General features: G+C 52.5%; 2 protein-coding genes across 2 annotated transcripts; one reads left to right on the forward strand and one right to left on the reverse strand.

Moving 5' to 3' along the window:
- Positions 1–1,965: 1,965 nt before the first annotated feature.
- CCT7 (chaperonin containing TCP1 subunit 7) lies at positions 1,966–21,039 on the reverse strand. Its single transcript, XM_090035117.1, has 12 exons — positions 20,563–21,039; positions 17,073–17,226; positions 15,224–15,330; positions 14,824–14,949; positions 13,936–13,988; positions 12,591–12,762; positions 9,060–9,224; positions 7,576–7,764; positions 6,428–6,525; positions 5,617–5,749; positions 3,913–4,119; positions 1,966–2,534 (listed from the first exon to the last, which is right to left on the reverse strand). Exons 1-12 carry the CDS (start codon positions 20,566–20,568, stop codon positions 2,310–2,312), a joined length of 1,635 nt encoding a protein of 544 aa, XP_089891243.1. The 5' UTR covers positions 20,569–21,039; the 3' UTR covers positions 1,966–2,309.
- A 204-nt stretch (positions 21,040–21,243) lies between these two features.
- PRADC1 (protease associated domain containing 1) lies at positions 21,244–27,825 on the forward strand. Its single transcript, XM_090035119.1, has 5 exons — positions 21,244–21,322; positions 23,325–23,425; positions 25,268–25,377; positions 26,363–26,530; positions 27,052–27,825. Exons 1-5 carry the CDS (start codon positions 21,274–21,276, stop codon positions 27,170–27,172), a joined length of 549 nt encoding a protein of 182 aa, XP_089891245.1. The 5' UTR covers positions 21,244–21,273; the 3' UTR covers positions 27,173–27,825.
- Positions 27,826–27,831: the final 6 nt, after the last annotated feature.

The following is a 27,831-nucleotide window of genomic DNA, read 5'->3' on the forward strand; positions in this document are numbered from 1 at the left end:
TGTGTGCTCGTTTTGCCTGTCAGTAACCCAGAACCCCCCGGCACTGATCTCGACAGGCGTCATAGCGGGGGCCACCATCCCTGCAGCTGTCACCCCCCTGCGCCTTAACACACAATGTAACCCATGGCACGGGTTTTCCTTGTCCGCAGCTCAAGGAGGTTTCCCCCAAACCGCTGCACAATCTCCTTGAAACTTGGCAGGCTTCATGGCCTCAGCAGGGGCTACCACCCCTGCACGTTTCATCCAAATCAGGCCGGAAATGATGAAGTTATACGCTGCTTTGAGCTTCCCCATTATAGCCTATGGGCAAAAAGTCGAAACAGCGAAACGGTTTTGACGAAATGGAACAGCGGTTTTGAATCGAAACAAAATTCGAAATGAAATGCTGTTCCATCGAAACGCAAGTCAATACAAAACAGTCCCGTTTTGCACAGCCCTACTGTAAACTCTCCGCCTGGAGTCAGGAGAAACACTGCTGATGGCTGCTCCCCCCTGCCCACCACAGGCCTCAAGTCTGGGACTAAATGATCTGTCCACACTGTGAACTGCTATGGCAGAGCACAAAAGGAAATGCTCTTCTGTCAGGTCCTAGACTTCTGTGCTAGCAGCTTCCTCTCTGCTGCTTTAGCTCATCTTCATGGGGATCCCATTTTTCTGAGCAAGGACCGGGACATCCCCACCCCCGTAGGTCCCAGGGTCAGCGAGGACCTATTCAGGGAACTCCTGGAGGGACTGGACGTGTTCAAATCAGCAGGTCCTGACGCTCTCTACCCCAGGGTGGTGAGGGGATTAGCAGAGGTCATTGCGGGAGCCCTGATACAGCTGTACGAGCACTTGTGGTACTCTGGTGTGGGGCCAGAGGACTGGAAAAGGGCCAATGTGGTTCTCATTTTCAAAAAGGAGGAAGGAGGACCCAGGAAACTATAGGCCAGTCAGTCTCATCTCAGCCCAGGGGAAGCTCTTTCAGAGTTATCCTGGTGCATGTCCACAAGGGGCCAGCAGGGGCCACAAGGCAGGGTATATTTGCACCTTATGGGATTAACCGAAGTAGACAGATAGCATAAGCTGAACCTCACTTGAGCTCAGCTCCCAGATACTCGTGCTACCCATCTACTATCAAACTACCTACTTTGGTTAGTCTGCAAGGTACAAATATATTCTAGGTTACACAAAGAACAGATGACAAGCTACATTCATGATGCCTTCTAGTTCTTCATGCTTTGTGCTTTATGGTGCACTCCAGGCAAAGCAGTGCAGCACGAGGCTCCAGCCCACTGTTCCTTGCTCTTGTAAAGCTGTGATGTGATAGGGTGACCAAGCATAAGCTCGCCCACTGCAATGAGATCTCCAAGGGACTGTGGCTAAACACTCGCAGTGCCTTCAGCTCTCTTCTTGGAACTGTCTCAGCACCCATCGCTGTCTGACTGCAGCTGCAGCACTTGATTGTGCTTCATGGGACAACAAAGCCCTGAAAAATCCCCACCTAATTTGAAGGTGTGTGGGTCAGCTGATTTCCAAATTTTCAAGAAACATGTTTTACCTGCCTAAGTGCCAGGACCAAAATAGGAAGCAATCAGGTGTGTAAGCCTCACTCCCCCAGCATCTCCCTACCCAGGACCCCTTGGAGAACCAGCAGTGGCCATTATCAGGCACCTCGCAGACCAGAGTGTAGACTCCATCCAGCAGTGATGAGAAAGGCTTCCAGGACAGCACCCTGCGCTGGCCCTAACTGGGGGTTTGGTTAACCAGGAGAGCGGACACAACTGACTCACTACACTCAAACAATGAAAAGTCATTAAGCCACTTAACACCACTGTGCTCCAGGACAGGACAAAACCTGGGGAGGGCAGGTGCACAGCTGCTGAGATGCTCATCCCACATCTTAGGATGCTGCCAACAAAAGCAAGTGACACCGCAAACTCTCCAGCCGTTTGGGCTGCGATCACAGACACGATGCAGCCTGCAGCTGGCCACAAAACACCTGGAACCATTTATTGCATGTGTGGGGGGGTCTAGGAGCAAGATTCCAACAGAAAAACCAATAAATACAAATCAGGAACCAACCACTGGCAGGGAGGCAGGCCAATGAAAGAGCCTACAGGGACCAGTGCTGTACAGAAAATACAGGGCCACAGCTAACATTACGTTGCTGCTGAATCGGGGATTTGCTGAGCTGGGCTGCTGCCTGCAACCCACCCTTTATCAGGTGGGAACTGGCTTGTTAATTAGAGCCAGGGAATCATTCTTCTTCAAATCTTGTATGTTTTGGAAGCCCCGTATCATGACCCTGCCAAGGAGGAGAGGTGTTCTCAGTGGTTGTGGGGCCTGCCTCGTCCTCTGCCCCGCATGGCAGGGGAGGCGTCTACTGTGGACCGGGGGTTCTTGATGGTCTCGTCCACAGACACGATGAGGCAGGCAGCTTCAGAGGCAGCGGTCAAGGCATTGATGCGCACGACGGCTGGCTCCCACACAAAGGCTTCGAAGTTGTCGGCGATGTCCTCATTGTTGACATCTACACCATACCACATGCCTCCCTGGGAATAAGAGTGGGAAGTGTCAGTGACAGAGAAGGGGATGACATACGCAAGGCCAGGGAGGACGGCGACGGCCCCGAGGTGCCAGTGCACAGACAGGGAGGTACAGACCCTGCTAGGAACCAGGGAGAGGTCTGAGTAAATCCAACACCACCCCACATTACAGACAGCTTAACAGAATCGCTCAGCTCCAGCTCACAGACAAGGGAGCTAAACATCCCATTCAAATACCCACTCCTGCTGCCCACAGGCCTCCCATTCCTGTGCTCACTGCACCTCTTCCCCAAAGGGGTGAAAGCTTAATCTAACATGGAAGAGAAGCTCTTCCCTCAGCAAGACCTTCTGGCTAATGTTACTCAGATGCAGCCACTTCTGGGGTGGAATAGGGTAAATGTCACCCCAATGCTATACACCAGCTTTGACATGACAACATCTGGGAAACATGACTTACAAGAAAAGGCCCAAAGAACTGGGATAATTTAGTTTGGAGAAGAGAAGACTGACAGGATTTGATGATAGCCTGCAAATACCTGAAGGGTGTTTAGAGTGAGGATGGCGAAAGATGATTCTCTGGCCACAGGAGACAGGGCAAGGAGCAATGATCTTAAATTGCAACAGGGGAATCTTAAATTTGGGATGAGGAAGAACTTTCCCCCTCTGAGGGTGCGCCAGCATTGGAACAGGCCACTTAGAGAGGTTGCTGAACATCTGGCTTTGCAAACTGTCGTGAGCTGGCTGGACAGACCCTTGGCCAGGATGGTTTAGTCAAGGCTGAGCCCGCCTTGAGTAGGAGGCTGAACTAGACGTGACCACCTAAGCGCCCTGCCAGCCTGACTTTCCTGTTTTCATGACAGGAACTGACCAACAAAGCGGCCAAATGAAAAGTCACGGCAACTCTGAGGGGCAACATCTAACTGGCTGAACTCGAATCTAGCCAGGACTTCACTGAAAACAAAAGGTCGCAGGATCTTAAATGATCACGAGCCACCAGGAACTGGGGGTTTCCAGCTGACAAAGATGCGGGGGCTCTATTAGCTTTTATACTCTATTCACGCTAAGCACCAATATCAAGGTTTTTATCTCCAAATCCCGTTAAGTGCCTGACAAATCAAGCACTTCAAAAGGAGCAAATCAAACTCTCAGCAAGTTTGCTCAGCAGCTTTAGAAGAGTGACCCTATGGCAGTAATCAAAGAGAGAAGAGACTCTCACCATGAAGAGACTGCAGCAGATCTCTATCAGGTCTGCAAACAAAACAGTCAGCAGTGACTACCAGGGCTCCAGCTAAATCCCTTCTGCTTTGCAAGCCCAGGCTATTCAGTGCTATCAGCTCTCCTGGCAGTGCTCATGTTCAGAGGAGTAGGGAGGGGAATGACCCACCTGCGCATGCTTGGCTCTCAGCTTGTTGAGGATGTTGGTGGCATCAAAGCCAGCATTGTCGCAGAGCTGCCGGGGAATGATCTCGAGGGCTTTTGCATATGCGCCAATCAGCAGCTGCTGCTTGCCGGGAATGGTCCTGGAGTAGTCCCGCAGGTACTTAGAAAGCTCCATCTCGATGGCCCCTCCACCAGCCACTACAGAGTCGTTCTGCAACAGAGTAGGAGCAAAGGGACTGGGTCACTGCACGGACCTTCTTCTGAGGACAGGCAGCATCTTACATCTGAGTTAACAAAAAGCCAAAAGCTCTCATCTGCCTCAAACGAGCTACACCTTCACCACGCCTCTCTATTCACAGTTTTCATGAGTCAGAAAAATCTAGGTGTGTCTTAAATTCCAGGATGACTTATGTTTGAAGAAATATGATAGCCAGCAAATGGAGAAGACCAGGACACCAAAGCATCGCCTATTAGCTTGATGGTATCTCAGTGGCGGGGTGTCCACCTTACACAGGCACTGATACCAGCTCAGCTTTGCTGGTAATTTCATTAAGCCAGTGCATAATAGGCCTGGAGACTCGAGTACCCTCTGATACGGGCTCCTCCAGCTAAGGATGACGTATGCTGAAAAGGAGCCTATGCCGCCCCGTGACACCTGGAAGGGGAGGTGGGTGACCAGCCAAAATGCAGCCTGCCTGGCAGGGAGTCATTTCCTCACTCAGAGAGCAGCTCCAAAGAGCCACTGCTCGGGTGCCGATTTCCACTGCCATTTGCTTCCGGAACAGACTGCCCATTTCTTCTAGGAGCAAATGGTTCCTGCTGTGCCTGAGGCCATGACCTATTGCAGAGCTCCTTGCAGCACACATGCAGTTAGCACATTTTGCGTGACCCAGAAATGCCCCCGAGGTGCTGGACATGCCCCTCCCGCATGACAAGTAACACAGAAGAAGATAACATGGACGTCTGCACTTCTGGCTCTCCCAGGACCCAGAGCTGTAGATCCTATTAAGCTGGTTAAATGCTACATTTGCCATGAGGAGGAATTTGAAGTGAAAGGGACCTCCGCCTTGCAGGAGTTCACAGAATCCCAGGGCTGGAAGGGACCTTGAGGATTAAGCCCCCTTCACACGTTCAGGGATCGTGTGGCCTGCACCACTCCAAAAGCGTGTCCAGGTGCATCTGCTTGAAAAACTCCAATGAACGAGATTCGAAGGTTTCCCTGGGCAGCTCGCTCTACCAGCTTACAGTCAGGAAGTTCCACTTGATGTACAATCAAGGGGAAATGGGGGAAAAAAGGGCACAAGGATAGGTAATAGCAAAGCTGCCCAGTGCCTCAAAGGGACCCTGTGAAGGCACCAAAGGAATGAACCTAATGGAATGGAAGAGCCACACAGCACCCTGACAGACTGCACCCTCCTCTCCTGCTGTCAGGATGACCAGTGGGTTGAATGGACACATGCTCAGCAAGGTCAGAGAGAGCAAGTCCACCCAACAGCCACACTGGATGGCAGGCTGAAGAGCTGAATAGCAGTTAACTGTAAAGGAGCTGTGTTATTTTAGTTAATTTGAGTGCTGCCCCTTTAGTGGCCTTCCCTTCACTGTGCTCTGAGACCTACAGTGAGGCTGGTCTAGTGACAAGATCATGCCCCGCTCCCTTCAATCAAGAGCTCAGACACTTGACAAATATGAAGGGTTGGGACAGCCTTACCTTGATGGCCCTCCTGACAATCATGATGGCATCATGCAGGGACCGCTCCGTCTCCTCCATGAACTGCTCGGCACCTCCACGCAGGAGTATGGTGCATGTCTTGGCCTTGGGGCAGCCTCTGAAGAAGTTGTACCTGCCAAGGCAGAGCACAGGGTTAGAGCAGCCAGGGGACATCCACCCAGACAGCTTTTGAAGGATGAGAACAAGACGGATCACTCCTGGTACAGCAACCCCCAGCAGATCTGAAGCCCAAGAGGGCAGAACCAGGCAAGGCCACAAATGGGAGGCAAGTTCTCCTAGGAAAACTCAGGGACCTTCTGTAACTTGCACCCTGTCCCACCCAACTATAAGGAGGAGAACTAAGGTACTGAGAGCTGAGCCTAATAGGAGACCTCTCAGGGTGAGCTACAGGAGCCAATGGACCACTGTACCACAGCACCTAACTCCACTTGCACTCACTATGAAACGTTGGAGGAGCTGACACAGTCACGCCCAAAAGGGGCTGCCTTTGTGCGGGGGGAAGAAGAGATGTCTGGATGTCATTTGCGTATCACCATAGGATGTTTTGGGATGAAAGTTGCTACACAAGCACTTAACACTATATGGATCCTATCATTTCAAGGTTCAGCCACCAGGCCACACAAGCAGCGAGATCCCTTTGCCTTGATTCCATCTGAAGCCGGCTGTCAAACACATTCAAGGAAACTCAAACATTTCAGCAGCTCAGTCCTAACACTTCAGCAGGCAACATCCCAAGGATCCCTTTAAGTACAACAGCACAAGGAACAGGTCATGGCTGAGATGTGCTTACCTCTCCCCTCCGATCTGAACCTCCTCAAAGAGTTCGCACTGGCCCAGCACGTCGTCTGTTAAGGCATTAACGCTGGTCTGAATAGAACCGCCGCAGGCCTGCAGTGTGCAGGAGAGAGGGTGTTGCTTTACGGAAACAGCTGACAAACCAGACCCATGCATGCAGTAAGGTAGCACTCTCCATGACCACCTAGCCACAAAGCCTCCGACCTGGCTGGTGGCAGGAAGCAATATGCTAGAGCATCCCACACCAGGGCATGAGGGCGTTCTCCTCCCATCTTGAGGCTAGGGCATACCAAGGGCATCAAAAGACTTTCAAGGCAAAGCAGCCAGAAGAGGTGCTACCTGTGCTGCTGTGGCAGCAATACACAAGTCCTACCACAAGTCAGGGAGTGCCAGGGGCTGTAGCTCTGATGCCCACTTGAGGAGACAGTGAAAGATAGCCATCAAGAAAGAGAACACCACCCCCCCCACACACCCACCAGTGTAGAACAAGCCCTAGGAGCACACTGCTATAGTTAAGAGCAGGACAGGTGTCGGCACCAGTGGGATGCAGTTATACTGGTATAAATTCCTGTGTGAGAAGGGGGTTATGTTCACTGGTATATGGCAGCTTTACCTGTGCCAGTTGGTCAGCTGACAGGACACCCAAGACTGGGAAGTGGACTGGGTCCAACAGGTCACATTACAAAGACCCCATGAGCACAGCATAACAGTACTCGAGAAGTCAGTTAAACATCTTCCTCACTAACCAGTGGATTCATTTCTCTACCTGCATCTCAGCTACCAGTCTGGAGTCAAGCTGCTTGCCTCCCACTGACCTTCACTGGGGCTTGGGCACCTAACTCCAGCTGAACCCCTTGAAAATCATGATCTTGCTGATTTGCTCAAAACACCAACTGTGTAAGAGCACAGCCAACTGCAGGGCACAGGAGCTCTACTCTAAGTACTATGCCTTGCTCAGTCTGGCTTCCCATAATCCCTTCTCCGCTTGAGCAAAGAATCAATTAATTTAAAGGCAACTTTAAATTCATCTTGGTACCCAGTGCTCCCCATGTTTGGTCGCTCTAGGCAGTGGGAGGGACCTGGCCAACCCACAGGCACCAGGAAGACTTAATCACCAGCCTAAATCTTCTACTCAAACGTTACCATCATCGTCCTTTTGAGATCTTCCTCCGGGACCCGGCCCGCACAAAACATGTCCCTATCAGCAAAGTACTGCGTGGCAACATCACCAATGGGCAGCTTGGATAGGACCACCTTGGCTCCTGACTTGTGGATTTTGTCCAGCTTGTCATACAAAATGTTCCACTCGGCATCCACGATCGCCTGGTAATCCTAGAAAGGGAGCAGGGGAGATTAGAGAAGGGTTTTCAGGGTGGTTTCATTACAAAGCAGCGCCAGTGCCATCCCCCGTCACCTGTGCAGGGAGATCTCATTTGAATCAAAGGCAGCAGCAGTACTGCTTTAGAGACTGGGCAAAGCAATTTTAGGTTGCTCATTTTATAATGAGAAATGGAGTCCATTTAAAAAGCCTTAAAGAACCACAGCTCAATAGATCAAGGACCGGGCTGAGTGGGCAGGAAGAGAGTCACAGCTCAGCACAACTTGGAAACAGGTCAGTAACACACTACCAATGGCTATGGGGTGTTTCAACAAAGACGATGAGACTGTTACCCAGGCAGTACTGGCAGTAGACAGTCACTACAAGATTAAAAAAAAAAAAAAAAAAAAAAAAAAAAAAAAATGCACTGCTTCAGGGCTGTCCAACTGACAGTGCGTGGGCCAGTTGGCCCGTGGGCCAAGGGGTACCACCCAGTCACTGTTGCCTGCATCATTCCTACTGCTGTTCCCACTGGCATATCTGGGCTCCCCATCCTTCCTCCAGCTTCCACTTCCTGCGTCTGCTCTTGGGTACAAAGCAGTATGGCCCAAGGAGTCCAGAGCCTGAAGCCCCTGGGCACTTGCAAGCGGAACAGTCCTGTACTACCTGGCCTTATCTGGTGCTTTCCCACAGGGCTCAGGCTTTGTGGACCAGACATACAGGGGGCGAGGGGGAATACTCTAGCCACTGATGCAAGCCACTGCTAGACAAAACTTTAAACAATAAAGGGACCTATTCATTGAAACTAGGTAAAGATTTAAGGGAAACAGGGCAATTTCTCAGGCTAAAACATGCCCAAGAAGCCAGCATTACACTCCTGTTCATGTACAAAGCTCCAAGGGATTTAAGTAACAGCACTGCTGTCAGAGCCAAATGTTAGGAACTCCTTTCTGAGAATTTTTAATTGATCCCTAGCATTCTAGCTGAAGAGTTTTGCCTTGAGCTTGTTCCAGGCAATGGGGATTGCAAGCTTGCCCTGTTTTAAAGGGTGTTTATCAAGTCCTGGACACTCTGTGGCTCAAAGCACTGGCTGTTTTTACATTGCCATGGCACAATCCAGGGATTTCTCGTGCGCATGAGGAAATCGCACTGCTCGGTGCAGCATTTCCCTGCATCACTGTTCTGGTCAAGGGAACCCATGCAGTGGGCTGGAGAAACACACAGCAGTAACTTTATGACACCTAAAAGAGCCTTGCTGTACATCAGAGGCATGGGTTTGGTCTGGCCGTGGCCCCCTTCATGCTCTCACCTCCACAGTGTTGACTCGGACTTCGGCATTGTCTTTCTCAGCTTTGAGTTCAAGTTCTATGTTCAGCAAAGCAATCTTGGGCAACTCATACTTCTTTGGCTGCATCTCAAACCCAGCGTAAGAGAACGTCTTCTTAAAGGCAACTCCAGCCACCAGCTGGGACTCCTGAAAGAAGGAAGGCTCAGGTTAGAGTTGGCCACACACAGCTCCTCTGGCAGGGTTAATGAGCTGCAGTCCAGGAGTCTCCCTTTATGCAACAAAGGGCCATTTACACAATGCCAGCCAGTTCTTTTGATTAGCCTTTCCCTGGAGAACACAAGCAACAAACACTTATTTCCTCTGCTCTGATCCCTCCCAGCACTAAAGACACCACAGCGCAAGGTATTATACAGCATCTGAAGATCAAGAGACAGAGCTCTCCAGTCCCGCCAATGTCTTTCCCATTCATACCCTTTGATCGTCATAGGTGATTTGGATGATGGGGGGGAATGGAACCTGTTTAAATTCACTGATGATACCAAAATCTGGGGTGAGGTGAGCATGCTAGTAGGGAAGGAAAGACTGCAGCAAGACCTGGATAGGTTACAGGAGTGGGCTAACATAAACAGGATGCGTTTCAATAGTGATAAGTGCAGGGTGCTTCACTTGGGCAGTAGAAACCAGCAGCACACTTATAAGATGGGAAACTCCCTTCTTGAACACAGAGGCAGAAAGGGATCTTCGGGTCATTATTGGACTCCTATGGGCCGACAATGCGAGGTCACGGTTGGCAGGGCTAACCACACCTTGTCGTGCATCCACAGGTGCATCTCGAGCAGGGCCAAGGAGGTGATCCTCCCCTTCTATGCGACACTGGTCAGGCCACAGCTGGAGTACTGCGTCCAGTTCTGTGCGCCCCATTTCAGGAGGGATGTGGACAACATTGAAAGGGTCCAGAGGAGGCCACCCGCATGATCCGGGGACAACAAGGCAGACCCTACATTGAAAGACTGCGGGACCTAAACCTGTTCAGCCTTCACAAGAGAAGGCTGAGGGGGGACCTGGTGACTGTCTATAAACTCACTAGGGGGGGACCAGAAGGGTTTGGGGGGGACACTGTTTCCCCTAGCACCCCCTGGCATGACAAGGAATAATGGACACAAATTATTGGAGAGTAGGCTCAGATTAGACATCCAGAAGAACTACTTCACAGTTCAGGCAGCTAGGAGCTGGAACCAACTTCCAAGGGAAGTGGTGCTGGCTCCTACCCTGGGAGGCTTTAAGAAGAGGCTTGATGCCTACCTGGCTGGACTCATTTGAGTCGTTTTTTTTCTCCCGCCCAGGCAGGGGGGTCAGACTTGAAGAACTACAAGGTCCCTTCCAACCCGACTTCTACTTCTATGATTCTATGAAGGGGGCTTTCCTTGACTCAGCCACATCTCTACGCTTGCACTTTCTTTGTCATGTTTCATACTACAGCCCTAATGGATGCAGTTCGGTTTCTGCGAGGCTCTGGCTTGCTCAGCATTGCCCCCTATAGAGGGATCTTTGCTTTGGCCTGCCACTGCAGCACAACAGCTCCTGTCCCCATCTCCTCCTGCACAACAGGTCATTGGTTCTCAACCTTTTTAGACTCAAGGCCCTCATGAGACTCAAACCCTCCCTTGGAAAATGCCAGCTTTTTGACAACAAAACTCTTTCTACTCTTTTTGACTATAAAAACACAACACTAGAGCCATTCTTCTGTTGCAAAGAAGTCAGCAAACAGACAATAGGACAGAATGGTTTTGATGGTCTGGATTCTTATGTGAAATTTCAGGGTTTATCTTGTGAATCATGTTCAAGCATTTAAACTCATACTAGCATGCATACTACATGGTCCCCTTAAAAGCATCTCATGGCACCCTCGTTGAAAAAATCACTTCACTAGACAAGCATCACATGGGTTTCCCCAGAGCAAGATCTTCAGGGCTAGCCGCCACAGACAAGGATACAGTCTTGAGGCCTTAGGAACAGACCTTTCTTCTCAGGGCTCTAAGATGCCAGCTTTCGTCCTTCTGCCCCAGGGCCTGGCTCCAGCCATCACATCATGACAGCCCCACTCTAAGCTCCCCACAGATGCCAGCAGTACCCATACCGCACATTCAGGACCCAGAGGGAGCGGCTGCATCTCCAATGACCATGAGAAAAGTACAACAGCAGAAACATCTTTTATAGGTGGCAGGCACAGAGCCCCAGAGGAATTTAAGACCTTTAATACAGCATGGCCCCAAAAAGGAAGACGTGCACTCTTCTTGCATTCCCACCCCTATCCTGTTAGACCCCTAAGAACAGCCCCAATATACTAACTCTCCATAAAACTGTTCTATGCTTTATATCAAGGCAGACTGGACTGTGCCTCTCAAAGCTGGATTCTGCTGTCTGAAGATCCTGCCAAGGAAGAGCTAAACTGCGTCCCTTTGAGAGAAAAAAAAAATAGGGTAGGAGCACAGGATGATCCACCTCAGACTGGTGTAAGGGACAACTCCCTGCAAATCCCCAAAACATGAACAGCTTTCAGCTACAACCGGGTGCATGCTCAAGCCACACTGAGTTAGTAAATTAGTTGTCTGAGTAAGATAATGGCATAATTATAACCTCTTCTCTCAGTGGAGATGTTGTGTGGAGTGTTTACAGACAAGAACCTTCTCAGAATAATAATTCGCTCACTGGAGAATAGAGCAGGCGCTACTCTTCAGTAAAGAATTGCCAATCAGAATCCATGCAGGAATGGTGGGGGCTGGGAAAACATCAAATCACCGTCACCACTCTCTGCCAAATATATCCACTTACTACAGGTAGTAATGGATACTCTGGTATCACGTGAATGGGCATCGTATAAGAACTACAGCAAGCCAACAGATGGATACGCTCCTCGTACGTCCATCCATCCTGGCCAGTACTAGACCAGTTACAACTTGGCTTCTAGGGGCTACATTGCTCTGGTTTTGGAAGCCACTAGGATCTATCACCCAGGCAGGCATTAAGGATAATCTCTCCTTTGGGCTGCATGTGTGTAAGTCGGAGGTTCCCAACCCCTGGGGTTGCAGCCCAGTACTGGGCTGTGAAGGGTTGCCTGCCGGTCTGCAAGGGGGTTGGCTGCCAGTCCACAGTATGCCAGTCACTTCTGGACTGAAGCATGCTGGTCCACAGTCACTTCCGCTCCAGTCTTAAACAGGTTGGGAACCACTGGTGAGACTTTACCCCACAGGCCATGCCGTGCAGGTAAAAGCCCCCAGACGCCTCCATTTGCTCACTGTTCCTTCACTCAGCACTGCGTACATACTGCAGGACTATGGAGGATCAAGACGGTCATCTATATAGGGAGAACACAACCCTACCCACTACTGCCTAATGCCTCATGGAAACAAGGAATTAAGAGGCAAGGCAAAGCCCCTTAAAGGAACTGTCAGCCGGCTTTGCAGAAGCCAAGGCCATGACTAGGAGATCCAAGTAATCCATTTGGATTCTTGGGGCCCTTCTGTGCTAAAAGGAGGGGCAGCTAGAACTTACTTCCAGGGCCCCACCCTGCACCTTCTTTATCCCAATCATTTTGAGTTGCAACAAGTCATCAAGCAACATCACGGCATCCACCACCATCTTGGAGAAGAACTCTTTCTGCTGAGAGATCAACTTGGAGCTGAGGGCGGTGACTGCACATTTCTCCAGAAGGCTTCTCTGTTCTCTGCAAGAGAGGCGGGGCAGGGAATACAATTAAAATCGTGTTCACATACTAGTGATTTTCACCAGACTGCCAAAGCATAATTTTATGCATGGATTTTAATTCTCAACCCACCAAGGAAGGGAGAGGAGCATTAGCCCTATCTGACAAAGAGGAGAATGGAGAAAGATTAATCCTCTCATTTCCAAAAAAGGGCCTATGTCACTTTTTGACAACGGGAGCCTGAGCATTCCTTCATAGTTCCCACCAGAGCCAAGGGAACTGCATAAGCGCAGCCCCTCTGAAAATTAAGCCTGTTAAAGGCCTTTTCTTTTACATTAGTATTTATGACATGGGCCAAGGGAAGGGAAGCAAGACAGCAGGAACAGACCACCCCTAACCCCCAAAGAGCTGGAGCCCAAACCTAAGCATGAGCCACTGAAACGCATGCTAATCATTAGCAGAACTACAGTACATTGCAGCCAACAGACAAGCCAGGGCTATCGTCACCTTGTGGAGAGAAAAATATCTATCTGTGAAGGATTGCCTGTTCATTACAGCACACTGGTTCATTACCATCAACTGCCCACTTGGGTGTTCCTCCTTACACACTTAAGAAAGCTTGTTTATTCTCAGAGAGATGCTGACCCTCTAGTACCCCCGCTAACATCAGCAGGTGCTGCAGATGCTCAGCAAAAAAGGCCATTTCACACAGCAGCCACAGCTTTGAATACCACAAAGGAGCCATTGTAACAGCTAGAGCAGTGGTTCTCAACCTTGGCAGAATCAAGGCACCCCCCTCCTTAGGTTCAAGACACCCCTTGGGAAGCGCTAGCTCTTAGTTTTCACTCATTTTTTGACTACAGAGAAATAGAGCAATTTTTCTGTTGTAAAGGACTCAGAAAAACCATAACAGGGCAGGATGTTTTTAATGCTACGGATTCCTATTTGAAATCTCTGGGTTTATCTTGTGAATCATGCTGGCACACCTAACTGGTAACCCAGGCTGAGAATCACTGGCCTTGAGAGCCTCCAATACAGAGAAAATCCAACCGTAGCTACAACTGCTCATCCACGCTGATTTTAGTTCCACATTTCTCAACCATGCCACAGGAAGTGCAGCAAAAACCCATCACACTGACCAGAATGCTGATCTACAACTAAGCCACCTTTCCAAGCATCCAAATGACAACTTACTCTTTATCCTCCTTCTTCACAGTAACAGCAATCTCTCTGATCTTGTCCACTGCCTGTCAAAAAAAAAAAACAAAGCCAGAGCTGGGATTAAGGACTCAAGGTAAAGATTCTGATCAGCTTTCAAGGGTTTTTTTAAAATTTATTTCTAATCTTATTCTTAGTTTTGCTGTAATTAAAATATTATGTATTAAAATTATTCTGCTGCTTCTGGACCACAGTCAAGAAGCATCTATCTTCTCTTATACGTGGCTACTGGGCAACACACCCAAGAAAAGAATCTGTAATGTTACTGCAATTGCTCTGTACAAGCAAGCAGGATAAAATGGAAAAGCATGCATAGCCCAGGCATGCTTAAGTGCAATCTTGGACAGAATTACACAAACAAAAATTCTGTGCACCCCAAACTACTTTTATTTCCCTTCCTGCAGTAAATCATTCTTCTGACAATGACTGACAGGCCTCTCAAAGAGTCTAGGGAAGTAAGGAAAGGTCTTCTCAACCAGGCACTTCCATGTTTTCTCCAGCAGTTACTTTCAACCTCAAGGGAAGAACCAAAAGTTGGAAGTTCTACCGGGTGCTAATGGCCAGGTCAGACAGATGACGGAAGCTGACATTACAGGGGAAATATGGATCAGAATGACCTGCAGGCTTTTTCCCCAGGAGAGAACAAAGCTTGACTGAATAAAGTAGATAAAGGCACAAACATTTGCTATTGGGCACTGGATCTTAAGGGAACCAGATGCTGTTCTGCAGTGGGACGTGACAAAGCTGCTACTGATCCTACCTCTTCTCTCCAGGCCCAAGTCCAAACCCAACCCCAGCCCACTGCAGAAGCGATTTCTACCTCGAAGAGGGAAACTACCACTTTCTTTCACAGCACTCCCTTACCAGCTGGGTGGCAGTGCGGAAGGCCCGGATGATGATCTGAGGATGCAGGCCCTCCTCCACATACGGCTTCACTTGCTTCAAGAATTCTGCAGCCAGCAGAGTCACTGAGGTGGTGCCGTCACCAACCTGCAACGCGAGGGAGTCTGCATCACTCTCATAGCCTAGAGCCGCCAGGAGAGCACCGGCATGAAAGGCAGAGATGTCGCAGGAAGACATCCAAGCCCAAGCACAAAACTTTCCAACTAGAAACACAAGCCTGGACTCAGACACAGATACACCATGGCTCTCCATGGACCCGGCAGCAAAACAAGGACCAAACTAACACCCTAGCATCACAGCAGGCTTCCTTTGTCCTTCTGGTATGCATCTCCCAAAACGTGACAGTGGTTCCCACTCATACCTCTGCGTCCTGTGATTTGGCAATATCCACTAACGTCTTAGCAGCAGGGTGGATGACATCAAGGAGCTTCAGGATTGTGGCGCCATCGTTAGAGATAGTTGCTTTGCCTACAGTTTAGAAAGGAAGTTCAGTTCAGAGGGCTTGAGGGGAAGCACCCCTCAATCCCAAGCTAGAACCCAGTTCCTGGGGGAGTTATTCAGGCCTCATGTTAGGTGAATGTTTCTGATTAGTTTAACACCAGTAACATTTACCACATTCACTCTATTTCCCTTTGCCCTATTCCCCCAACTACTGCTGGGAAAGAAATGATTCCATGCACTTCCCCTGTATCCTGGGGAATTCTGCCACTGGCTTCAGCTCCAAATCCTCAACTAAAGGAACTGCTCCTCAGACGGGACCATCTCTACTGCATTTGGGATGTAATCATTGCTACATTTTAGCACACTCCTGTAATCTGGATGTGACCATCTAGTCAGTTCAGAAGGAAAGCACAGGCTTTCTGTCAAGGGAGAAAGCTAAGAATAGCTGTTTCACAACCGCCGCCCTGCAGATGCTCTTGCTCCAGTCCATTCGCAAGTGGGTTATGCTAAATGGCACAAAGGCATTACAGGCAGAATGACCTGCCTCTGTGCCACACAAAGGAGTACTGCTGTGAAACACATGTGCCCACACACTCTAGCTCCAAAAGTACTGCATCTCAGGCAACAGGGGTGCCTAGGAGTGGCTTTGAACATATGCAACGAAGCATGCCCGAGAACTGTGCTGGGCTTGAGGTGGGCTTCATAATGGTGCTCCCAGCCCAGAGCCAGTGTAGGCATGCCCTCGGGAAGCCCTTAGCATCCTCCCGGGCTAGAAGAGCTAGCAAGCAGTTGTATAACTTTAAAGCATATTTTGCAATAACAGCTTCCCCGTATCAATAACTATTCAGGATCACTTCACTGTCCGTGAAGAGAGAAAAACAGTATAAAATGGTTAAAAACTAATTGTTTAATCTTAATTAAAACGGCAGTTCTTTTTTTCAAACTGTGAATTTTACACAGATCCATTTCTTAAAACCATGCTTATAGCAGGATTTCTTGCACATTTTCAGTTTTCCTATGTATTTCTGACTGATCTATTTGCCTTGATTTATAGAGCCTGGAGGATCAGTGTACTCATTTTTCTCAGCTGGAAACCCAAGCATAATTCCTAATTTGCATAACAAATAAAAATCAGTTTGGCAATGTTGGCCAGACCCCTGCTTGGGAAAAGCATGTGGCTAAAGAGCCAAACAGCTGGGTACAGATCTCTGCCTGCAGGCCAGCCCAGCACCGGGGAGAACAAAGATGTTTGTACCTCAAGCCTGATGTGCACTCTCAGAGAGGAAAACCTTGTGCTTCATTGAGTCATAATTATGCCTAGATCTAATCAGTCTCATAAACCTTCCTTTCATGAGAATTAAGGAGCTTTCTTAGCCAGAAAGAAACAAGCTACCTTATCTCAGTCTCATGGATGAACAACACATTCATGCAACAACTAGGGCTGTCACCAAAAGAGCCTGATCTGGCTGAGGCTGGAGAGAAGGCTTTAAATTTGTATGTGATCACAAGGAATTAGACCTACATCAAAAGAGCATTAAGGACTGGAAGCTGCTGCAGAGGATAGGGAAAGTGAGCAAGCATTGGATCAACTGCCAAGGTTTTTAACACCGGTGTTGTATAAGCAATCTCAGCTCTAAGCTGGCTCTCTATACTTGTATTGGAGTAGAAAAGAAAATCTAATGCAACAACACAGCTCATCACCCTAAAGCCATTTTCTAACACTTGTGTGTTAACTGGCAGCCCTGGGAAGTCTGTTACTTCATGCTTACCTCTGTCATCAACAATAAGTTTGTCCATGCCCCGGGGACCCAGGGTAGTGCGAACAGCCTCTGCAATGACCTGGCAGGCATTGATGTTGCTCACAAGCTGAGGAATGCCCTGGGAGGTATCCGTGCCTTCCTTCAACAGGATAACTGGTGTTGGCTGGAATGACAACACATCACACAAGGGTTTACTGCAGTTAAAAAACAATCCTGTAGCTGTCCCAAAAAATAACTGCCCGTGTCAATTATTTAACTCACGGCCCATCAAATTAGGAAGTCAGTTGACTGTTTTATGGAGTCCTCAGCTGCAATTCCATAATTAAGACTGAATCCCAAATTTACGAAGTTCATAAAACCTCATGGCTTAGAAAAGGCCCTTGTTCCAAATAAATCTTACATTTTAGGGATCTGGTCCTGCAAACATTCATGCTTTATTTTAGACTGCGGATCTAATTATGAAGTCTTAGGTAGACAAAGAACTAAGGGAGAGCTGGAGGTTGAAGTCACTACATGGATAAAGGAAAAGCTGGCCCACTGACTTGGAAGGGTACATTCCTGTTTTGAAGTGTTTGGTGGTTTAATCCTGACTGAATTCCCTGAGTTTCTACATTTTGTGGGTCTAATTACAGCATTCTTTTAAGGTATTTTTAAATCACTGACATTTACTGAGAAAGACTCATGACTTTAAAAGAAGCATCTGCTCCTGCTCTTTAGGTGAGAATGCAATTGTAATAAAATAGTTACCAAACTCAAGTTAACAAGCAGCTCCAGCTAACACTGGTGACATTCCCTGGGATTGTACTGTAATGGTCCTGAGAGAGGCTGGATGCCAAAGGAAATAAGCAGTATCCACACTAATGGCACAAACAGCAATAATGTGGCTGCAAAATTGGTGAACCACCAGCACAGAGACCGGGCTCAGGTATTTCTAACACTGTGGCATGCAAGTCACTTCAGAGATTTCCAAGAGACCACAATCAAAAATATTTGAGCACTGTCTACACTACTGCTCCCACCAGCAAAGCTGCACTCAGAGGAAGCTGCTGAAGTGCAAAAATAGGATTTTTTTGTAATATACAGCTAAAAAAGTCTCACTCTGGTACATTGCTGATGGGAAAAGGCACTGGCTGACTTCAGTCTATAGCCAAGGGAACATCTGATGAGTTTCAAAGACCGGGTTGGTGACACCTCTTCAGCATGTTCTCTGTAGAGGATCCACATCCAACCGCCCTTCAAGGCCTGCTAAATTCAACTTCCCCCAGTGTAACCACTCAGAAAAATCGGAGCGTGATGCCATCTCTTAGCCAGCCTAAGATAGCGGTTATTAATATTTTTAGAACTGAGGCACCCCTTGGAAAATGCCAGCTCTTAGTTTCACTTTTTTTTTTTTACTACAGAAAAACAGAGCCATTTTTCTGCATCAAAGAATTCAGATACATCACAACAAGTCAGGATGTTCCTAATACTATGGCTTCCTATTGACACCACTGGATTGATCTTGTGAATCGTGTCTGCACACCCAACACGCCTAACATTACGTGGAGCCCCGCAGCACCCTTGGAAGGACCTCGCAGTGTCCTGCTTGAGCATCACCGGCCCACGACAAATGGAGCGGTCTCTCGTCTTATATTCATGTACAAAACAGAGGTGAGAGTAGGCAAGGTGGCTGTTGTGGCTCTGACTCTGGCCTCCTGCCTACCCCTACTTTCCCTCTATAGCTTCTGCCCTTCCCCCTCACCCCCTTTTACCTGCCTTTACTGTCAAGCACAGCTCAGCTCCAGCTGGGGCCAGATTCCTTCTTGGGCACAGAGTACAGATCCACAGGAGCAGAGACAGGCCTGGCCAGCCAGCAGTGCCAATGCTGCTGCATGGCCCAGCAGCCCCTCCTGTGCTTTCACATGCTGTGCTCCATGATCCAGGAAGGAACAGAGCCCAAGCAGTGTCTGACCGAAAGTAGGTGGGGGGAAGAGACTATGGACAGAAGAGGACAAGGAGCAGAGGCTGTGGGGCGTGGAGGCGGTGTGGGGGAAGAGGAAGGGACTGTGGCAAGCTGGGGTGGGAGGGGTTTCATAGACATTAGGGCTGGAAGGGACCTCACAGGATCATTGGGCCCAGCCCCCATGCCCAAGGGCAGGAAGTCAGCTGGGGTCAGATCACCCCAGCAAGATAAGCATCCAGGCATTCCTTAAAGGTATCCAGAGTAGGTGCTCGCACCACTTCCGGAGGGGAGTCTATTCCGGGCTCAGGAGACTCGGACGGGCAAGAAGTTTTTCCTTATGTCCAGCCTAAAACAGCCTTCCAGCAATTTGTGACCATTAGACCTCATCTTCCTGTGGGACGTCCTCATGAACAACGCTCTCCCAGATCCTGATGCACACCCCGATGTACTTCTAGGCTGCCACCAAGTCACCCCTGAGCCTGCGCTCCTCCAGGCTGAAGAGTCCCACGTCCCCCAGCCTCTCCTCATAAGGCCTGCAAACAGGTGGGAGAGCGCAGGTGGGGAGAGACTATGGGGAGGGAAGAGGAAGACTGTGGCAAGCCAGGGGTAGCAGAGGTTGTGGGGAACTGGAAGGGGGCCAGGTGGGAGGAAGGGGCAGAGATGGTGGGGAGCTGAGGGTGGGGGCAGGTAAGGCAGGGGGTCAGCCACCACTTTCCCTGCTGTAGAAGGGGAGGGGAGATGAATGCAAGACAAGCCTCTGATAATTAGATCTGACACCTGAAAAATGACAGCACCTTTATAGATTTTCCATGCACATAATCTAATTGGGGAAGGGAGAGTTGTCTTAGATTTGTGTAAACGTAGTATATACAGAACATACCAGGAGATGGCCTTGCCTTTGCCTGCCAGGACAGCCCCCAGCAGAAGAACGGCAGCTTCCTAACACAAAGACACAGCGGCTCCTTTCTAGGACTACTATTGTTATTTTGTTTTTTAATACCATTTGTACCCACGGCCAAAGAGCCAAAACTGCACTAAAAACAACCTCGTGGCACACAAGCTCTGTGATCCTTTTGTGAGCCCAACCCCCCACCCCACTTGGGGGCTGCCTCTGGGGGCAGTGGGGGCAAGGGCAGGTCTGGGGCAGCTCAGCTGTGCCCCCCCTGGTTCTGAGCGCTGGGGGTGAGGGGCAGCAGACCCAGCCCCTCCCCCGCTAGAGGGGTGCAGGGACTTCAGCTCCCAGCATGCACTGTTCTGCCTCGACCCCCCACCAGGCCCCACGCCTTTCCCTCCCAAGTGGACTACAAGTCCCAGCATGCAACGCGCCCCCCTCCCGCTCCGCGAAGGGGCCTGGCCGCGCAGTGCCTGCTGGGAGTCGCAGTCCTTTGCTCCCCCCACTCCTCACGCTAACCCCCGTGGCGGGGACCCACTCCGCAACCCCCTCCCCCACAAATACCGGCCGTGTCTGGGGGGGGGGCGGAGTCCGCGGGCGCCGGGGGAGCCGCTCCCGGGCGGAGGGGGAGCGCCGATGGCGCGGATGGCGGCAGATGAACTCACCATCATCTTGGCGGACCGTCTGCGGCGGCTCCAACAGTTGAGGTGGTGGCGGCTCCCACAATGCAGCGCGCGCCTAGAAGCTTCCCGCGCCGGAAGCAGTGGTCCTTCGCCAACTCTATGACCGGAAACCAGACCGGCCGTGCTGCTTCCCTTCCTTTGAACATAGAGAGGCGGCCGTGGGGGTGTCAGCGTGGCTCACTACTTGGCAGGGGAGGCTGCCTACGATGGTACGGTAGCGCACTCTTTGGCAAGCGGGCGGCGTGGCCGGAGCTGAGCGGAGTCCTTCGAGGGAGTGACTGCTGACCTGGGAACCCCACGCGCAACGACCCGTCCCCACCACGGGGGTGTCAGACGCGTGCAAGCAGAAACCACATTGATTGGATCTGTGGAGGGGGCCACCAGATTTCGCTTCCGCTCTCCGTCTATGAAGCGATGCCGTTCGGCCTGCCTCAGGGGCGGAGAAGGGCAGTAGGGCGGTGTCACTGCAACCTCCCGGGAAATAAATCGGCGTCACTCCGAATCGCACCTTTTTGGTTTTTTTATCTGCGCCTATAATAGAGACATTGCGGTAGCTCAGAACCTCCTCTCCCCTCCCTCCCAGCCGGGGTTTGACGGCCCGGCGTGGCAGCCAATGGGCGGCGGGGCGGGGGCGCCGCTGCACCAATGAGCGATGGGGGCGGGCGGCCCGGCCGGGGAGGCTGCAGCCCAGCCATGCTGCTGTGCGCTGTGCTCTACCTCTGCGCCGCGCCGCTGGCGCACGGTGAGTGGGACGTGGGTTCGAGCCCCGCAGCCGGCGCCACGGCGCAGTGCCCTGCCTTTTGCCATCTAAAGCCCGAGTGCCTCCTGGCATGAAGGGGGAGGTGCAAAATACCCCCCTCCCTTCACCAGGCATGCCGGGCACCCCAGATTTTAATTGCCCCGGGGGTCCCTCTAGCCTGGGGTGGGGGGAAGCAGCTGATCTCCGTCCCGGGAGGTGCGGGGTGCTGGCAGCTACGAAGCCACGCGCTGGGATGTGCGGGAGAGGCAGGGGAGGTGCCCCCTTGACCCATTTGAGAGTTGGGGAAACTGAGGCACGGTGCCAGGACAGCTCCTGGGCAGGGAGGGATGCAGGCCTGGGGGCTTGTGCTTTGTGCTGCAGGTGGCAGGGGGTATTGAAGCCCTCTTTGGGGGTATTGGGTGCCGGCTGGGGGTGGGGATTGAGCTGTGCCAAGGGTCTCGCCCCTCCACTCGGGCGCAGACTGTCGTCAGATTTGGGGTCAGGAAGGGATTTCACCCCATGAGCAGGGGGGGGGGGTGTTGCTTTCCTCTATAACAGGGTTGTGGTCCTCTTGAGCATCCACTGACTGTGTGCGAGTAGCAGGACGTTGGCTGCTGTGCCCCCCCCAGCTTTCCCTGCGTCAGGTCTTCCCATATTGCAGAAGGGAAGACTGAGGCAGGAGGAGACTGAGGCTAGCACAGGGGATGGGTACCCCACATCCCCTTGGGGACACGGGAGAGCTGGGTTGACCCCGCTATGGACAGCCCTGTGCGACACACCTGGAGTGTCCGCCACACTCGGGGTTTGACGGCGTGGGTGCAACAGACCCCTGCTGCTGCTCTCAGGGGGCCTCTGGGCTTTCTTGGGGCTCCGGAGCCACTCGCATGAAACCCGCTTTCTGCCCGGAGGTAGAGGCCCCATCCTGACGTCTGAAAGACCCCGCCCGGGCCGGGGCGGTGGGAGAGTCCCACGAGCGGTGGGATCTCTCTGCCAGGCTCTGCACGGCTGCCAGCGCAGCCTGGAGCTTTCCACCCACCTCTCGTCAACAGACCCCTCGTTGCCAGCGCACCAGGCTCCCAAAATAGTCCTGGAGGCAGGGAACGTGGAAATATTAATTAGAGCACGTCAGTGGCGGCATGTCAGGAGCCTCGTGCTTGCAACGCAGCTGGTGCATTCATGCCTGACCTGCTTCTTCCCGTGCAGGGCGCTGGGTTGCTTTGCACGGCCAGACGCCTGCTAGCAGCCTCGGGCGGTGCCCACGCCTGGCTCTTCACCTGCCTCCTCGCAGGGGCTGTTTGTGACCGGGCCTGTTGGTTTGGAAGCGGCGTGACACCTCTTGCATGTTTGCTTGCGTGGACTTGGCACCGTTCTAGACAGGGAACTCGATGGGACTTACCATACCCCCGTGATGCAGCGTAGCACGGAGCTGGGGTGGCATGAGATCCTCAGACAGCCTTGAAAAGGAGCCAGGGATTGAGCTGTTTACCCAGGTGTCCTGGTCAAAATCCACCCGGCGTCATTTCCCTTGTGTCCCCTGGTTGCTTCGGTTGCACGCCGTGCCCTTCTCCGCCTGCTGCACGTTAAACCTCAACCACGTTCCACCCCAGACCTGGCTGCATCTCAGCGGCAGGTGGACTTCACCCTGTAGATATACATGTATGGCTCCTGCAGCATGTCACCTTGTAGATATATGTCATGTACATCTCCTCTGGCATGTCACCCTGTATATGTATGTCATGTATGTCTCCTCCGGCATGTCACTCTGTATTTATACCATGTGTGTCTCCTCTGGCGTTTCAACTTGTATATATACCACGTATGTCTTCTCTGGCATCCCACTGGGTGAGACGCGCTGTAGAAACGGGGGGTTGTGTCTTCCCCACTGTCGCTCCTCCGGCTCTGCTGGGAAGAGTTACTTTACAGACGTATGACAACAATAGGTTTGAAATCTTCCTTCCCAAAGGTGCTTTTCCATTTTCCTCCCTTTTTCTTTATGACCCCGCAGGTTTACGTATCCACGAATACTTATATTTCCAAGTGCTGAGTCCTGGAGACATACGCTACATTTTCACAGCCACTCCGGCCAAGGATTTTGGAGGCGTCTTTGTAAGTCTAACGATCGGGTGGTTATTGCATCTCCTGTTTCTGGGTTTGCTTTGGCTAACAGCATCAGGGGATCTGAACCTCTGTCCTGTCGTAGGTGGAGATCGGGTCTCCTGCCTGCTTCCCTTAGGAGAAGGCTGTATTTTGGCTGAGCGCCGCGGCCTTGGATGTCCACTGCTATCAGAGGGGTCAGAGACCGGCTCGCGGTGTGTGTACAGGATGCAGCGAGGGATTTAGGTGCAGCTACTCCAGGATCTCTGTGACCTGCTTCCCAGGTCTCAGAGAAGCTGCTGTTCACACCCAGTGTGAGATGCACAAAACCCCTGAAATCCGCTGCCTGCTTTTCTTGGCGTGTGGTCCTAAAAGTAGAGCACGGTATAAGAAACAGGATGGGGTAGAGCAGGGCATGGTGGGAGGACTGGGCCATGAACCTATGTCCCGTGCACTATCCCTTGGGAGAGCTTTGGAAGAGGAAGAGTCTGGCTCTGTCCTGCTGGAGCTGGTGGCCTGTCTGTTTAGTGTCGCCTTGGCACAGAAGCGACCGGAAGGTCTTTGTGCAAGCGCCTCGCCTCTCTGGCATTGCTGATGGATTTGGCTGACTTATGGCAAACCTCCAGAGAGCGGCGGTCAGTCCTGTCCACGTGCTGCCTGGGCGGTTTCCCCACCAAATGCCTCGTAAACGTGCAAACGTACAAACATCCCAACAGTCCTTGCAAGTATATTTGTCCCCCTTGATGGAAAGGGGAAACTGAGGCAGACGCGGGGACTTGCCTGAGGCCGTGCAGCAGAGGCAGGGATAAAAAACTCTGGAGTTAATGGCCAAGGTTTGCTTTGCTGGGCCCTGAGTTTCCGGCTGCCCGGCGAGGACTCAGCGGCTGCCCCGGCGTTTCTGGATCTCTGTCAAGAGCAGGACAACGGGATGCAGCCACCTGCTGCCATTTCTCACCACGAGCAGGACGCCCTGGTTGGAGCGGGAGAAAAGTGCTTCTTTCTAGGTTCAAGAACAGGTTAGATAGGGCTCACAATTGCTTTCCACCTTCTGTGCTCCTTAGCAAATGCAAAGCGGATTTGCACACGTATACCCTTGCACTACTGTGGAAAGGAGATACGAACCTGCAGCCCTGCGCTGGTGTGCTGAACTGGCACGCAGTCCAGACTTCCCCCAGGGAAAATTAGGGCTAGAGCTACTCTGATGTAAGTTAACCCGGCTTAGCTGCTGCGTGTCTGCTTCTATCCCAGGATAGCGGCTCGCTCAGTGCAAGCAGGTTATTACCGCTCTGGGCACCGGTGTAACTAACGCATTGGTCTACAGAAGTGATTGAAGTCCCCTGGTGCTAATGCGCAAATGCCTTCCCAGGGAGCAGGCGCGTGTGTGAGCCTGGGCTTGCATGCACAAACACCCCCTGCTTCAAAATCCCTGCAGGAAGAGGCTGCAGCAGGGGTGCCCCCAGGCCCTGAGCCCAAAGCCCCTGAGACAGTCCCTGGGCAGCCAGGAGAGGGTGTGAGAGCCCAGCCCCTTCTCTGCTGTTTGCCATGGGACTGCTCTGTGCCTCAGTTTCCCCATTGGGGGACAATACCAGTTTCCTCCCAGTGTGCAGGTCAGCAGCGAGCGTGTGGCCGACTGCAGGCTGCAGCTGGGGAGGGGGGCAGGAGGGGCCGTGAAACACCTTAACGTGGATGCTGGAGACCTGTTACCGATGCATCTCCCTGAGGCCAGCATGGGCTGCTCCCTGGTCAGACACCAGGCTTTTTCAGGGGAGGAGTGGGGCACCTTCCAGCTGCAGCTGCCCCAGCAGAAACCCTCTGTCTCTGCCCGCTCTCCTGGCATGGGGCATTTCCTCCCAGAACACGAGGTACGAGCAGATCCACCTGGTGCCGGCCGACCCCCCCGAAGCCTGCGGGGAGCTCAGCAATGGCGTCTTCATCCAGGACCAGATCGCCCTGGTGGAACGGGGGTAAGACAGGGCCGGGGGGTATTTGCGGTGTGATCGTGGCAGTAGTCAAGGAGATGCGCTGCGTCTCGGGGCTCTTGCCTGCAGAGACGGCTGGACAGGGGCATCCTTGCCGTGCTGGGCTGCAGGGAGCGTGCAGGCGGGTGTCACGGTGTGCGGAGGCGGCGGTCGAAGCGTGCGGACGCTGCTATTCTGGAAGGAGCGCCCTGGATCTGATAGCTTGGGGGCTGCAGCGGTAGGCGGCAAAGCCCATGGCTCCAGAGAGGCATCGGAGCCTGCCCCTGGACTCGCGCGGAAAGCCGCCCGCGGTGAACTCGGTTGCACGGGGCTGCCTCGCTGTCGTAGCGGCCGGGGGGGGTAGCCTTTTGCCCTGTCAGCTCAGGTGGACATCTGCCCCTTATCGATCCAGCCTAGCTTGTCACCTTGGAAATGGCCAGGGCCAACCTGGGAGATGCCGGGGCAGTCATCACAGCTGGGGACACAGCAGTCCCAGGCTGTCCCTTGCTACGCCAAGCCCTGAAGCGGGCATAGGGAGAGCATCAGGGGCCGGAGGCACATGAAGGCACGGGGCAGCCGCCTCGTCTCCCTCGGCATCTCCACCCCACGGGCTCGGGCCTGCCCCAGCCTGGCACAGATCTGCCCGAGGAAGACATAGCCTCGCTGTTGGCTCCAAGGAGCTGGCTTGCACCTGTCCTGCGAAGCCTTTCCATGTCCCCTGCCTAGGGAGGGGCTGAGGGACCTGGGGCGGGGCAGTTCCCAGGTGCTAGTGGCCAGCGGGGTCCTGGGGTGGCTTGAGAAGCAGTATTATTCCCCAAGAGTCCCGCAAGGAGTCAGCCTTGCCGGTCCCTCCCTGCCCTGCCACCAAACCCCAGCTCCCAGAGCCCTCCAGGGTGGGGGCAGGCTCCTAGCCCAGCTCTTGCCAGGTGAGGATGGGCCCTGGCATCACCAGGGTTGTGTGCGTGTGGGGTGGGGGTATTTCTCGTTGCAGGGGCTGCTCATTCCTGTCGAAGACACGGGTGGTCCAGGAGCACGGCGGGCGGGCGGTGATCATCGCCGACAACGCCTATGACAACGACAGCTTCTATGTCGAGATGATCCAGGACAGCACCCGGCGCACCGCCGACATCCCCGCTCTCTTCCTGCTCGGCAGGGACGGGTGGGTGCCTGTGTCTCCTTCCCCTCCTCGCAGCATGGGGAAGGGGTTGTGCCCCCTGCAGCCAGTCTTGCCACCCCCCACCCAGGCAATGGAGACAGGGGTCCTCTGTTTGTCTGCAGACCTCCCGGTCATAGCAGAGATTACAGCCTGTAGAGCCCGGTCTGGGTCCTTGGAGGACTTAGCTAGGGCTGGGGAGCACACTTCCTTGCTGCCTGGATTCATTCAGTCGCTATGGCAGGGGTCTCCCAGTGGCCTTCGGCATTGCAGTCTGCCCCTCCCAATGATGGGCCTAGCCCTAATTGCCAGGGAAGTCTCTAGGGAAGGGCTGAGTGAGTTCTGCCCTCTCTAGGGTCAAGAAAGCTGCTGGGGCCCCCCCCAGACCAGACCTCAGTGCAGTCCAGGGGTGGTTTGCTCTGGACCTGCCTCTTCTGGCCAGTCCCAGCGCACATCCAGCTCCGAGCCCCCCACTTTGCTGACTCCCACTGTTCGCGGGCATCTCCGTGACAGCTCTGTCTCCCTAGGTACATGATCCGGCGCTCCTTGGAGCAGCACGGCTTGCCCTGGGCCATCATCTCCATCCCCGTTAACGTCTCCAGCATCCCCACGTATGAAATGATGCAGCCGCCCTGGACCTTCTGGTAGCACGCTGTGATGGATCCTGAGGTTGTGGGTGCAGGGACCCCATCCCACCATGAGCTCCCTGCGCATTGGGGGCTTCCTGGGACTTACCAGCCTGGTGCCTTTGGCTGCAGCTTGCATCCAACTAAATTCCAGCCCTTTGGAGGTGCAGTGGGACCTGGATCACTCCCTGTCCCAATGCCGGATGCCTTTTGAGGGGCGTTTTCTCGGTCAGGAGGCAGCTGGCCTAGACCGTGGCGTCAGGGCTGCCAGAGCTCACATCGCTGCTGCCATGAGCCATAGCATTGCAAATGGGTGCTGCGGACACCGAGCCCCGTGACTCACATCAGCATTGCCCCGTGCTGCCAGGAGGCACCAGAAGGGCTGTGGTTTATCCTCCTCCTGGCCCGGAGGATCCAGCCGGCGAGCTGAGTCGATGTGGAGGGGCTGGGGCAGCGAGGACGCAGTCCTGCCTGGGGTTTATCCCCTGAGGCGAGAGCTCTCGCTGCACCGCGTCTTAGTGCAAAGTGCTCCCAGCAAGCTTAGGTGAGCGGCTTGCATCAAAGGACCAGAGCTCCTGCCAGTTAAGACCCAGCACCAAGGGCCTGGGGAGGGTCACAGGGGCTAGGTTTACCCCCTCTGCAAGCCCACCAATGCCGTGGAAATGCCCCTGCTGACACCTA

Source organism: Crocodylus siamensis, chromosome 2 (assembly GCF_052110815.1).
Source record: "Crocodylus siamensis isolate JL-2025a chromosome 2, ASM5211081v1, whole genome shotgun sequence".
Lineage (NCBI taxonomy): Eukaryota > Metazoa > Chordata > Crocodylia > Crocodylidae > Crocodylus > Crocodylus siamensis.